The sequence below is a fragment of the Pinus tabuliformis genome, chromosome 6 (genome assembly GCF_031772625.1).
Source record: "Pinus tabuliformis cultivar Carrire ecotype Pingquan chromosome 6, CPIR1, whole genome shotgun sequence".
In the NCBI taxonomy this organism is placed as follows: domain Eukaryota; kingdom Viridiplantae; phylum Streptophyta; class Pinopsida; order Pinales; family Pinaceae; genus Pinus; species Pinus tabuliformis.
Window position 1 is genome coordinate 168,436,341 of NC_142292.1, and position 14,823 is coordinate 168,451,163.

General features: G+C 40.7%; 2 protein-coding genes across 3 annotated transcripts in view; both read right to left on the minus strand.

The window, feature by feature from the left end:
- The window catches only part of LOC149257915 (DNA repair protein RadA-like protein), a 396,618-nt gene that overhangs the window by 235,196 nt on the left and 146,599 nt on the right, over window positions 1–14,823 (minus strand). For both annotated transcript variants that reach the window (XM_089414587.1, XM_089414584.1), the window contains exons 4-5: window positions 7,962–8,033; window positions 7,634–7,717 (exon numbers count right to left, since the gene is read on the minus strand). In XM_089414587.1, coding sequence (XP_089270713.1) covers window positions 7,634–7,717; window positions 7,962–8,033 — 156 coding nt within the window. The remainder of the gene's footprint in view (window positions 1–7,633; window positions 7,718–7,961; window positions 8,034–14,823) is intronic.
- Window positions 9,381–10,207, minus strand: LOC149257918 (uncharacterized). Its single transcript, XM_089370358.1, has 2 exons — window positions 10,075–10,207; window positions 9,381–9,965 (listed from the first exon to the last, which is right to left on the minus strand). The coding sequence occupies exon 2, from the start codon at window positions 9,905–9,907 to the stop codon at window positions 9,521–9,523; it is 387 nt and encodes a 128-aa protein (XP_089226484.1). The 5' UTR covers window positions 9,908–9,965; window positions 10,075–10,207; the 3' UTR covers window positions 9,381–9,520.

Here is a 14,823-nt window from a genome sequence, read left to right on the forward strand (position 1 = left end):
ATGGGACAGTTGTGGCAGCATGGTGTAGTGCAGTATGGCAGCATGACAGAAGTAATGGTGCAACATAGTGATGATGAGTGTAGCATAGTGAGGTGCAGCATGAAGATGAGGTGCAACACAATGATAAGTGTTCCATGGTGATGGAGTCACCATGGAGAATCAGTTGAAGCAGCATGTCTTCAACTAAGTTCAGCTACCTCATGTATCATCTTCTTCGAGATGATCTATGCTCTTATTTAGATAAATTCAAAGTGTTGACTTCTGTTGTAAATGTACTATCTCTCTCTCTCTCTCTCTCTCTCTCTGATGAACTATTGAAGAACATATAAGAAGAATTAATCAAGGGCTTCCCCACATTGGGGTTTGTCCCTGGCTAGTGCCACATCTTGTGTCCTCTTGTCTTGGCTTGTCTTTTGCAATTTGTGTTTATGTTCTATCTGCAATTTACTATTATGTTGATGTGATTGCTAATCTTGAAAAGATCTTGAGCTAATTGTGAAAATTTAAATAAATTGCTCTAAACATAGAACATACCTAAACTTAACATGGTATTGGAGCTGAGGTGAAGACAAAGCCCAAGCAAGAGTGAAAGAGCAATCACTGAAGACAGTTGGGAAAGGACAAAAGGCTCAATGGATTCCTCATCCCTCTTCAAATTCACCAAGGGTGAAGTCGAAGCAAAGAATATTATCAGAATGGCGCAGTGTAAGCTTCTGATGGCCTACCTAAAGATCACTTCAATGGGAAGTCCAGATCTAAGGGTCAAAGGAAGGGCAGATGCCTTGTTTGTAATAAGTTCGGCCATTATGTGAAGGAGTGTCCGAATGGTAGGGACACATCACTTGATGATGATAACAATCATTCCCGAGACATCTTCAATGATCAGAGGAATGACAAGTAATGCAGGTCATCAAGGAAACGAACGAGTCATCAAAGAAAGCAACTCTGGGTATGAAGAATCAAATGTTATTTCTGACAAGCTAAAACAGCATTATCTTGTATTGGCCCTCTCGTCCAGACTCTTTGGGAATCTGGCTTATTGATTGTAGTGCTTCAAGGCACTTCATCGAATAGAAGGGTGCACTCTCTAATTTGGTAGAGATGGAAACAAACGTGGGATTATACTTGGAGTCAATGCCATCTATCTCGGAAAGGATGCAGGGAATGTTACCCCTCAATTGAATGAGGGTAACTCGATTCATTTACAAGAATCTCTTTTATGTACCTGATCACAAGAAGAACCTGGTGTCCATTTCGGCAATGGAAATCAAAGGTTTCAGGGTGGCATTCATCGATGGAAAGGTGCATGTTTGAAAATAGAATTTTCAAAGATGCTTTTACTCATGGGTTCAGGGTTCGCAATTTGTATCAAGTTGCAAGAATTCCATTGGGGACCATGTCAGTTGACACATCTCGTCTATAGCACCAGAGGTCTACTTATTATGGGACCTCACCCGATGTGAGTCAAATGGTGACAAAGATGCATGAATTAGAGAAGAGCATGAACGTACATGTCCGAGAAGTATCGAAGGAAAATCTTACAAGGGGACCATTCCCCTCATGTAGCAGGTCAACAGATTTGGAACAACCCAAGGGGTTTGAGATTCATGATTGGGAATCTCATGTATTCAGGTGGAAGAAAGCCCTCTATGGCTTGAAGCAAAACACCCTAGGCTTAATATGAGAGGATTGATAGTTGCCTAATGAAGTTGAGATTCACTAGGAGTGAAGCCGATCCAAACCATTGCTTGAACGTTGTGGATGATAGACCTCTCATACAGGCACCTTATGAGGACGACCTCTTTCTGACATGTGCAGACCCTCTCATTTGCAAAAGTAAGAGGGAGTTGGATTCTGGGTTTGGAAAGGTGAACTGCAAGCCCGTGACTACCTTGATGAAGCCTAGCTTTAAGAAGTCATGCGTTAGTGATGTCAGACCTTATTTGGGAAATGCCTATGAGTTTCATAAACTCATTCTCGCATTGATGTTCTTGGTGAACTTTCGTTCGAATATATGTTTTGCAGTTAGCATGTTGAGCTCATATATGGTTGAGCCTCACTGGATTGGTGCCAAGAATCTTCTGAGATATCTTAAGGGCACAATCTCTCATTGATTGAGATACACTGTCGGAAATGTAAAGGTGCATGATTATTCGAATGTTGACTGGGCAAGCAATGTGGAGGATCGCAAGAGCACTTTTGAGTGCTAGTTCTCTTTGGGTTTTGCTTCGATATCCTCAATGAGCAAAACGCAAAAGTCGGTTGCTATAAGCACTGCTAAGACTGAATACATAGCTATGAGTATGACCTCGTGTGAAGCTGCCTGGTTGCTAAAGCTCTTCAGTGAGTTGTTTGACACATGATGGATACCACCATGATCTTCTGTGACAACCAGAGGGGGATTCGATTGTTGAGGAATCTCATATTCTATGATTGCTCCAGCATATAGACATCAGGTACCACTTTATCTGGGTTATGGTACATCGATGAGCAAGAAGGCTCCATCGCATTGGCACTGATGTGCAGGTCGCAGACATTCTGTCGAAGCCCCAAGGAAAGGTCAAATTTGTGACTTTCCGAGAACGACTTGGAGTCACTGAGAGACCCTTTTATGAGGGTTCTATATGATGCGTGCATTGAGCTCTGGGAGCTCCGGGGGGCTTGGGGTACTTCTTGGAGCAACAAGCAACCATAGGGCGACTCACCCTCCCCTAATGGTGCGTTGTGTACAGGGTGAATGGTTCAACCTTCCCCTGTGATACCCTATAGCGACTTATGGATAGGATGAGTGGTTCTCCTGTCAAGGCATCCTACCCATGCAGTCTGGAACTCATGGGAAGTATCTCTCATTTGGCCAATGAGTAGGGAAATGGGGTTAGGGACCATCGTAGTACTATCGATGGATGCATCATTGTATCTACCATACTCCTTATGCTAGGATGATCGACAATGATCTAGGATCAATTGAAAGTGACTTCGGGTCAGTAAGACTTATATAGCTCATTGTCTTTTGGCACTGATCTGGGATCAGTGAGAGTGATATAACTCACTCTCTCTTGGTACTGATCTGGGATCAGTAAGAGTGGTATGACACACTCTCTTCATCTAGGACTGACTTCGTGTCAGTAGAGATTCGAGAATGGTACGAGACATCCTCGATCAATTCTTCTTCTTCATGGTTTAGCAAAGTAGAGCAGATCAGTGCAGGGCACTGATGGCAGAGATAGTATAGTCTGGCAGATGGATCAACGAATGGAGTTCTCCCTAGTTGAGAGGGAGTGTTAAAATTGGAAACTAGGGCCAAACTCCATGTGGGTCATCTTATTTATGGCAGCTAATATTTTTCTTGGATCCTTCTCATCGAGAGGTGTAGGATTGATCTAAAGATCTTCCGATTCCGATAAGTATTCATGAAGATATGAATTTATTTGTGTTATGGTACAATTCGTCAAGGTCAGCGAGCAACCAAATAACCCCCATGTGTGCTCAAAGTTTTAGTATAAAAGGAGGTGACTTGATAGTCATTCACACACACTTCACTCTTGATTTCTCTCCACTTGTTTTGGGTTTTAGTGGAAGAGAAGTCTAAAAGGAGGAAGCCCTAGACGCAGTCCTAAATGATGCCCTAGAAAGGAAAACGAGGTCTTAAATGATGCCCTAGCAAGGAAGATGCAGTCTACCCTAATCACTTGTAGAAGAGAGGGGAATACTTCTGTTGAGGGCCGCAGTAAGGAAGACAGGCCAACAAAGGTTTGAAGGTGACCGAGTGCTGGAAGGAGGGACGAAATAACTTGCTGAAGGGCCACAATAATGAGGAACTGTTCTGGGCCAAAAAACGCAGGGATATCCTCCTGCAACAGGCCGAATAAGGCACCTATTAGACCACAGCAAAGAAATCATTCCAGTGAGAGTTTGAAGGGTTGTCTTAAGGCCATTTCAAGTGACCGGATTGTTGGAAGGAGGACCGAGGAGCTTTGCTAGAAAGCGGAGGCAAGGAGGGACTGTTTAGAGGGCGTTTGAGGGTGGGAAAACCCTTAACCAAGTTGATGCAAGACTGTGGAAGCTTGTTGTAGCATGCTATGGGGATTGAGGGCACGCCAAGGACTTTGCAAGGGCTAGAACCGCCCAGGATTACAATGAAGGGTCTCAACCCCACAAGGACGGGCAGTTGCATCACCTTGGAGCAAATCTGGGCAGAAAAGAAGGTTGGCAAAGGGACTGTGATATGCCCTAAGCAGGCCTAGGTTATTTATGACATTTCTTGTAGGTGTTGGATCCTAGATGAGGATCAGTTTGGATCAGATTGTTGGGCAGTCCGTGGGAGCCAAATTCGTGGCTTGACATAGCAACAATGGTACAGTGGCAGCATAGTGCAGCAATGGCACATGGGACAGTTGTGGTAGCATGGTGCAACAATGGCAAATGGGACAACAGTGGCAGCATGGTGCAGCAATGGCACATCGGACATCAGTGGCAACATGGTGCAGCGCAGTATGGCGGCATGACAGAAGTAATGGTGTAGCATAGTGATGATGGGTGCAACATGGTGTAGCACAGTGAGGTGCAGCATGAAGATGAGGTGCAGCACAATGACAAGTGTTGCATGGTGATGGAGTCACCATGGAGAATCAGTTGAAGCAGCATGTATTCAACTGAGTTCAGCTACCTCATGTATCATCTTCTTCGAGATTATTTATTCTCTTCTTTAGATAAAGTCAAAGTGTTGACTTCTGTTGTACCCATATCTCTCTCTCTTTGTGCTGAACTATTGAAGAACATATAAAAAGAATTGATCAAGGGTTTCCCCACATTGGGGTTTGTCCTTGGCTAGCGCCACATCTTGTGTCCTCTTGTCTTGGCTTGTCTTCTACGATTTCTGTTTATGTTCTATCTACAATTTACTATTATGCCGATGTGATTGCTAATCTGGAAAATATATTGAGCTAATGAAAATTTAAATAAATCGCTCTAAGCATAAAACATACCTAAACTTAACAGACATGTAAGCATTAAGGGAGGAACTTGGAAGTAATGCTTCCATGTGTATTACAAGTTGTGATTGTGAGTTCCGAGGTGATATTCTGAAAAACATTGTTCTCCTATGTGTGTGAGTTGTGGCTCAGTCATGTCTGTGTCATAGATCCACCTTCTTCGAATCTTACCTTCTAGAAGTCAATGGTCTATTCCTATATATGTAATTTCTTATGTGATCAATTATAATATAATGTGATTTGTGTTGTGTGTAAAACAATGCTCACTCTTTCATCTTTTCCTTCTGAGTGTTTTTAGGGCTTGTAGGCTTGATTATTGTAAGATTGGAAGGGATAGACCTCATATAAAAAGTGGATCTGTCCATTTCATTTGTTCATAATCAAACATGTGAATTTAGACTCCATAAAGAGAGTGTAGATTGCCTTTACCTAACTCACTACTTGGAAAATGTGATTTTTATGGAGCAATATGTCTATGGATATCGATTTTTGCATTGCAGAAGTCTCTTTGGGATTGAAAGAAGAGTTTTCATGGAAAAAAGTGTAAGTTTATTGCCAAATTTTCTATATTTTGCATGTGAATTGATTGAAACTATGGTTTCTAAATGTTCCATGTCCTAGGGCTGATTTGTCACAAAAGCAAGTTTTGAGTGGATGATTGTAGATGAAAATCCAAGGATTTCCTTCCTTAACCCTTTAAACACAAAATCTAGCAAGCATTGTGCTAGATCCTCTCTAACCAGGGCTGATGTCATCCACTCTAGGCTTATTTGTGTCATCTAACAACCATAATCCTTAGTCTGGCTTCAACTTGGAGCCTATTAAAGTATTCCTTTATCCATTTAGTGATTTAAATCATTTAAGGACCCCTTTCTCTGACCGCTACACGTTCTACCATCCTGTGTCATTAACCCTAACCTATAGTAGGTCTTTATGTAGTCTAGGTTAGAGTACTTGTGCTTTGGAAATGAAGATCTTAGCATATCTAGGCCTTGTCGTAACTCTTTCCTAGACCTTAATATCACCTTGAGTCTTCTATTTAGAATATTCTTATAGGTGAATACTCTTGCTATCCCCACGGATATTGGACCCATCCTTGGCCACATTGTACAAAATTGGCTAATTCCTGACAGACTTGGCCTTCTCCAATCTGTGGGAGCAGTTCAGACTGATTTTTACTCAAAAGCAGTCGGACCAGATGATTCAGTCTGGTCTGGTCTCGTTCTCATAAACTGGTATGTATAAGCTACAACACAGCACGAAGTTGAAACATTCACAAAACAAATGCCAAAGAGGAAAAGGATGCAAAAACCACTTGAACAAACAATATTGAAATTTCTGTTTACATGTATAAACAACAACACCAGAGCCATTATTTTCAGGTATTGGAATCTTTAACACAGCTTAAGATACAGCTCTTGAAATTTCAAGTTGCCATAGCATTAATGTATAGATTTTCTTCATGGTAGTAAATTTTCATGAGTCAACATCTTGATTCTCTACTATCTTTCTTCATTGTTATCTCTGCAAAGTACCAACACCTCTAGCCACACTCAAGAAAAACACATCTACTCCCATAACCTGATTCCTGATAGCAGCTTTGTTGTTCTTAATACGTCCATGAACTGGGAACAACTAAAAAAGGTCTTCATTGTATATTCACAACAGACAAGTTCAGTAGTCCTGATTACAACACCACCCAAAATATTAATGCACGCTTCATAAAAGTTTGTGTTACTTGTGTAAAAACTGCATGAAATAACTGAACATGGAAAAATCAACCTGTAGACTGTCAACTAAGATTCAACACTACAGAGCTGGATGAAAGGATATATGAATGTATTCAAGGAATCAACTTTCTTACTACCAGTTCAAGCAATGAAACAAACAATTGTCCTTTAGCCAAATGCTGCCTTAGTGACCATGGAATTGCACCATATAGTTTGAAACTGCAGAATCAAGATGCATCTGCAGGAGTTGGTTGACAACGGACAAATTTCAACCATTCACCTCTACTTGTGGATCAGTATCGTGATTTTGTAAACAAAAGATGATAATTAGAGAATGTGCCTAAACAAAATCACTATAACAAACCGGTCCATCAGATCATGAACAGAAGACATAATTGATCAGCTTTGCAAGTACTACCTCACATTGGACCTGAAATTGGACACTCCCAGATGCATCTGAAGGGGCATTTTGAAGACAGCCATCAAACAAGGGAAGAGTTATATGACTGAATGGCTATGCCATTCAGACTGACCATTGAACTTGCAACGTTCCAAACCGCATATATGCATATTTGCCAAACGTTGGGTTCATTACAATCGTGGAGATTGATGGGTTCTCAAAATATGGCTGTGTACAAAGGCAAGGTTGACTAAGAATAAATTCTATAACTACATAGTCATGAACTAATATTATTGGGTAGAAGGATACCATGTGATACAATTCATACCAGCAAGAATACTATTTACAGAAAAATTATGGCCTAAACATCTTTTTCCTAAAATTAGTAACATCCAAAGCATTTAAATTTCAATGAACTAAATACCCTCCACTGTGATAAATCATGACTCAGAAGATCAGCAGTGGCATAAATTTCAGTGTTAACTAGAAAATGGCATTTCAGTTAAACTCACATCCAGATCAGTGCTTGAATACAATAATAATCCCTCCGCATCAATCTGCATGCGTGAAGCTCTATTCCCTATCTGGTACACACTCTGGCCAGACATAGAGAAGTACAAATCAGAAACAATCAATCACAATATTGGACAATAAAATAAGCTAAGATATTTAGTAAAGCCACCAATTTGCAGGAAGGAACAAGAAAGAGAAAATGTGTTCTGTATGCATATAAGATTATAGTACCCTCTATAGAAACATCAGATGGCACTGGAACCATCCAAACTCAACTTTCATAATAGGCATGCAAGCAAAACAGTGGACACCTGAAACACTACTAACCTCTTCACCTGACACATATAGGACTGGAGCTGGTTCACAAACCTCGCAACCTTGCGAAAGCAGAGCACACATCTGTTACATGGAGAAAATTAGAGAATCAACACAATATAATGTTCATGGAGTAAGTAAAACCATAAAAACTCATTATCTTTCATGGTTACCATTATCTATCCTGCCTCTCTCTTGATCTGCCAGAATTCATAGCCATATAGTGCTCATGCAGTAAGTAAAACTGCAAAAGCTGATTAGCCTTTATAGTTGCCATTCTCTGAGTTGATCCTGCCTCTTTCTTGATCTACCAGAATTAATAAACGTATAGTATTACTGTTGATAAGAGTAGTTCAGACAAATACTTTTGCACAGGTTTAAGTGTCTAGACCTGTGAATGTCACCTAATTGAACCTTAACATTAGCAATTACTTTAATTACTAGAGTAATTGACTTTTATAAGATAAAGTAAGTTAGTCTAATGAAATGCAAAGGTTTTTTGCATTAGATATTTGCTATGTCGTCATGTGTTACAGACGCTGTCACTGCTTCAGTGGAACCAGTAACAACTGGTGTTGCTGGACAGGATGATGCATGTGGGATTTCTGCAAATGAAAGACCTTATACTAAATGCTTTGAGAATGACAAGAGGGTAGTTAAGGGAAATAAGGAAGTAGAAATGACTTGCATAGAGTTAACATGCCAACAGTTTCTTCTGTTTGGGCACATCCCTCTATGACAGTTGAGAGTCAGCCAACGACAACAAAATCCAAAAATTCAGAAGACAACAAAAGAAATACTTAATAGCTTTCAGAATTGTTTTCTGTATCATATTATTTTTAATGATGGTGAGACAGTAAATCTGAGCTATGGTAGAGGCCTTGGTGCTTTTAATTTGGACAAGCTTCATTTCGCGAGTATTGTAAGTTTGAGCTGTTGAAATGTGGTTGTCAATGATGTCAACCCAAGCAGCACCAGAAGATGCCCGGCCTTTGTTGACCAAAATGACATGGCAAATCATAGTTTCTCAAATCCAGATTATATTTGTTGGATTCACCTCATCAAGCCGATTCCAGTGGCATGTGGCACGCCATGTGAACCCTCACGATTTGAGAAATATACTTTTTTGAAGATGAAGCACCCAACTTGAGGGCAAAAACCCCAAAGGGAGATGATGTGGCACCCTATCATTGGCCAGCATATTATTCAAACCAATGTTGTGAAAATTGCGATCGGGATTAAATTGGCGCGGGGAACAAATCGGAAAAATCGGGAAAAATCGTTTGGTACAAAAATATTCATTTTTTTTTCATTTTTTTTTCAATTTTTTTAATATCTAAACCATCTACAACATAAAATAAATACATTGACACATAAATATGACAAAAAAACTAATATATAAGATGTTTAATATCATTTCTAGCACTAAAATCACACATAACATTGAATCATGTCCTGAATAGTAAGTCCTAACTCCTGAGTCCCAACTCAGCCTCAAAATATCAACAAAAAATATGATAATGTATCTCATCATGTCATAATGTCATATACAATAAAATGAAAGTCTAATCCTATTGATTTCCTCTGCCCCTCTTGTGAGAAAATGCCACAGCTTTCCCTTTCCCTCTAGATGTAGATGTTGGTGCCCGTGCTGGTGGAAATGATAGTGGAGTCTGATGTGCTCTAGATGCTGAAGAACTAGAAGTAGGAGCTACAGGAGGTAGACCACGTCCACAACTGGTGGCAATGGTAGCCCGGGCAAGCGGTGTCACCTCATCCTCCTGTTCCTCCTCCTCCTCCTCCTGCTCCTCCTCCTCCCCCTCCACTACATCCTGCACTAACCAATCATCAGCAAAATCCATGAGAGGCCTCTCGGCCTCAACCCTCCATGCAGCAGTGGTGTCAATCCCATCCAATGAGATGGCATCCACATCAGGTGTCCTCTCAAGTTGCCTCATCCACAATCAAAGATTGTAGTAGACGTAGACCATGCCATTAAGTCGCTGGGACTCCAACCTGTACAAAGATCATGAAATAATAATTAATAATTATAAAAAAAATATTGTTTAATGAATTCAAAAATTTATTTGGAAATTTGCAATATTTTAAATGTTTAAGTGTTAACCTGTTGCGCTTCTTGTTGTGCATTTTTTCAAATACACTCCAGTTCCGCTCACATCCTGAGGAGCTGCATGTTTGGCTGAGGATGCGAATGGCAAGCTTTGGCAGATGGGGTACCTTGCCACCATACATTTTCCACCATGCATCTACAACAAAATTACAAATGAAATTTTAAATAAACATAAGAAAAAAATGGAGCTTGAAGAGACAATGAAATTTGAAACAAAGTTACAAACTAAAAAATACCTGGCATTTTAATCGTCCTATCAGTGATAGCCATGTCAAAGCCAAATGTGCCACCTGCCATCCTATATGTCTCAATTTGTTTAGAAATCTCTATACGTTGGTCTGGAAATCGCATCATCTTCTGGACACAGGATAAGAATCCATCCATGATCTCAGCATCAAAATCAAACTCACATGCATAAGAAAATGCAGGGTTCAGGAAAAGCCCAGCAGCATGACTGGGACGATGGAGTGTGTCGTTCCATCACTCATCAATCACTCCCCATAGAAGGAGTTGTTTCTAAAACCCATCATCTCCCTTATCATCATAGTAGGCCCGAATGGCTTCTTTGGCCCTGTCCATGGCTTCATACAGATAGCCCATTGTGGGCTTCTCACCATCAACCAACCGAAGAACCTTTACCAAAGGTTCAGTAACGGCGCACACCTCCTGCACTCCCACCCAAAAGTCTTCCTGGTATGAAACTAGTCTGCATATGGCATCTCCTTCTGGTTTGCGGCTCATTGGCAAAGCACGCCACTCCTCTGAAAGAAACATTCTCTTCACATCCCACATAGAAGTCAAGAGGAATTGAAGAGATATGAAACTGGTGGCAAATCGTGTAATGGCGGGCGCACCAACTCTTTGTTGTTGGTGAATCTTCTCATCAAGCTAAGCACAGATGTATGATTATATATAAATTTTGTAATGTTTTTTGATGAGTGAAAAATATCTTTGACAAAGGGAATTTTCCCTATGTCCTCTAACATCAAATCAATACAATGGGCAGCACAAGGTGTCCAAAATAAAGTAGGATGCCTGTCCATAAGCATCCTACCAGCAGCAACATAATTTGCAGCATTGTCCGTTATGACTTGGACAACATGTTGTTCACCCACCTCCAAAATAAACACATCCAACAAATCACATAAAGTTCTTGCATCTTTGATTTGTGCAGATGCATCAACAGATTTGATAAACATAGTCCCCTTGGGACAACTAACCAAGAAGTTTATAAGGGTTCTCCCCTTTTGGTCAGTCCAACCATCTAACATAACAGTGCAACCTATTTGTGCCCATGATGCCCTAAAATCCTCCAATCTTTGGGTGCAGTCACGCTTTTCATTTTGAAGAATCCGGCCTCTGAAATCATGATAAGAAGGGATTTTGTACCCCGAGCCAACACTGGCAATAGCATCAACAGTAGGTTGGAAAAATGGATTATTCCTTACAATGCTGAAAGGAATATTACTCCAGAAGAGAAATTTTGCCATCAACTTGTCAGTTTGTTCTTTCTCAGTTCTTTTTAGCATTGAACCGATAGATGGCTGTGAACCAGGTGTGGTTCGAGGAACAAAAAATAATGATGCAGCTACCGGATTGGCTGATGCTGCAGTAGAACCAGTGCCACTTGGCCCACTTCCTTCAACTACCTTTTTAGTTGCCTTTTGAGTTCTTCTTTGGCCTCTCTAGTCTGCTCTAATTCTTCCAATGCTCTCATGGCTCTTTGGATAAGTTCAGCATTTGTATTTGTACAAGGCCCCACATCATGTCCAGGGATTTGTGCAAGGTGAAACTTCAACCTGTACACCCCCCCGAACATCTCCTTTCCACACAACTTGCAACTCAAGTTTTGTCTATCATTCGGAGCATGAGGTACAACATATTCCCAGAAAGGATCCAATTTCCTTGGCATGTTTGTTTTTGAACTTTGAAGTTGCAAACTTGAAGTCTTGAATGGTGTTTTGGTGCAGTTGTGAACCTATGGGAAAATAAGGATTAGGATTACAATTTAGCATTTACAAAATTACAAGTTACAAATTTACAAATTGCAATTTAGTATTTTAAATTTTTTAATTTTTTCATTGATGATTGTACAATGAAAAATTGAAAATCCAAGTTACCCGTAACCCAACCTAAAACAACCATTCCAAAGTTCAAAGTTTCAAAATTCAAACACAAATTACCCACCATTCCAGAATGTTGAAATTTGGTACCGAAGGACAGGTGGTTCCTTAAGGCTTTGATCTTTGGCCTAGGGAAAAGTGTCCAAAAGAATTTAATTTTTCTCCTAAAGTAACTTTATAATTTTTATAAAGTTAAATCTAATTTAAAAGTGACTTTAAGTGATAAAGTTATTAAGTCTAATTTTAAAGTGACTTTTATAAAGTCAATGAAAAATTAGAAAGGAAAAGTGACTTTGGAAGTAAATGACTAAGTGGGTCTTTATTAAAGTGGGGTGAATTAAAAAAAAAAAAGTGAGATTTAAATGAGCATTTAATCTCAGCCTTAGATCTCAATCTATTTCAGCCATTGGATTTAGGGATCACCCAAAAGTCGCTTGGATCACCCAAAAGTCACTTGGGGTTAGATTAAAGGAGAAAAAGGTTATTCATTCTTTCATGAGCAGATTGGGAGAAGGAGAGCAAGAGAGCAAGAGAGATTTCTGAGCAGAGAGAAGGAGACAGCAGCTTGGCACACATTCCAAGGCAGCAGTTGAACATATTTGTACAGCTGGTTCAGCACACAGTGAAAGGCAGATTTTGGCATGATTTTCGAGGAGTGGTTTGCACAAAAATCGAGGAGCAGTTTGCTGATTTTTCTGCACGCAAAATGAGGGCCGTACAACGCATATATTGCAGTCCGTATAGCGCATTTAATGCTGGTCGTACAGCAGCATTTAATGCTGAAAGTGGGCATGAAAATCGAGGAGGCCATACAGCATTTATTGCTGTCCTGTTTGCTGTAATTTCCAGTTTGTTGTGAGGCATGAGAAAAGAGATAAGTTGTAAATTTGCTTGCTGATTTTTTTGCTGAATATTTCTCACTGTGAAAAAGGCATTTCAGAAATAAAGAAGAGCTCTCGAACTGGTTTTCCCCAAGAGTTGTAGGGGGTTTTTTCTAGGGTCAAGTTGACCAAAAATCTCAGTGTTTAAATGTGTTTTAATGGCTGTTTATTGCTGCTGATTTTTATTTCTGCAATTTCCAGCATTCTGTAAAATTTCCAGAATTTGTGTTTTCAGCAATATTTATTTTTTCAGCTTGTTAAATGTATGGTTATGGGAAAGGGCATTTAACTACATGGGAGAAATCAGGTGAAACTGAAAGCCGGGGTGGGAAAACAAAAATTTCTACATGGTATCAGACCTTGAGTGCTAAAGGGCAGTTTGGGACATCAAAAGGAAAAAATACAACTGCTGATTTTTCACTCAGAAAATTCCAGCAAGCTATTTTTTCATAAACAGCAGTTTTATCTTTACTACAGAAGTTCTATTTTTCAGTTTTAGGACAACAGGATGTCATTGGGATTGAGGGTGGAGGATAGGCTGGATGGGCATACAAATTACAGCGTTTGGAAGGAGAGAATGCAGAGTATCTTTGAGGAGGCAGAAGTCTGGGATATCATGGTGCATACCACACAGAACTCTGTTGTTGTGCCTACTGATGCTACTCAATTGGCTGAGTATAATAAGAAGAACAATAAGGGTAAGAGGCTGATTCTAGACGGAATCAAAGACCATTGCATTCCTCATGTGAGAGGAAAAAGCAATGCCCATGAGATGTGGATAGCATTGTCCAATCTCTACCAGAGTACCAATGAGAACCGGAAGATGGTCCTGAAGGAGAAGCTGAAGAACATTAAGATGGGTAATGATAATGCAGTTGGATATCTCACAAAGATTACTAATGTGAGAGATGAGTTGGCAGCGATTGGAGAGGCCATTCCACCCACTGAGTTGGTGCGGATTGCAGTGAATGGCCTCCCCCGTTCATGGTTGAACTTTGCTGATGGGGTTTGTGCACGTGAGACCCTTCCCACATGGGAGAGGTTTTGGGATGATTGCATTCAGACAAAGATCAGGAAAAGTCAGCTTGGGGCAGCCAAGCCGGTTGAGCAGGATGAGGATGTAGCACTGGTTGCAGGAGGCAAGAAAGGAAAAGGGATGAAGCAGGCTTCCACAAGCAGTGGTGGGGGCAAAGGCAAAGGTAAAGGTAAACAGGGAAACACACGAAAGGACTATTCCAATGTGAAGTGTTGGAATTGTCAAAAGATGGGACACTATGCAGTTGTGTGTCCGGAGAAGAAGAAGAAGAAGGGGAAGAACCAGGACGTGGCAGCTTCAGCAGAGATTGAGGACTTTGCAGGTCGTTTTGACCAGGAGTTTGCGTTCACTACGTGTGAGTCCTCTAGTGCAGGATCACCTGCCACACAGGTTCAAAGGGAGCATGCTTTTCCCTCGATTAGCGGAGCATCTTCAGGTATCTGGTATGTGGACAGTGGGGCTTCACGTCACATGACAGGAGTCCGTGAGTACTTCTCAGAGCTTTCAGAGAGTGGGACTGATATTGAGGTAGTACTCGGTGATGACAGAGTTGTTAGAGCAGTCGGGGTGGGGACACTGACATTTCAGAGGGAGTCCAAACCTCCCTTGAAAGTGTCAGATGTTCTTTATGTGCCAGGGATGAGGAAGAACCTCATATCCGTCTCAGCTTTGGAGGACAGAGGATATGAGGTACTATTCAGGG

Coding starts and splice junctions, on each gene's coding strand:
- LOC149257918 (XM_089370358.1), bottom strand. CDS start 9,907: ATGAGGCAACTTGAGAGGACACCTGATGTGGATGCCATCTCATTGGAT.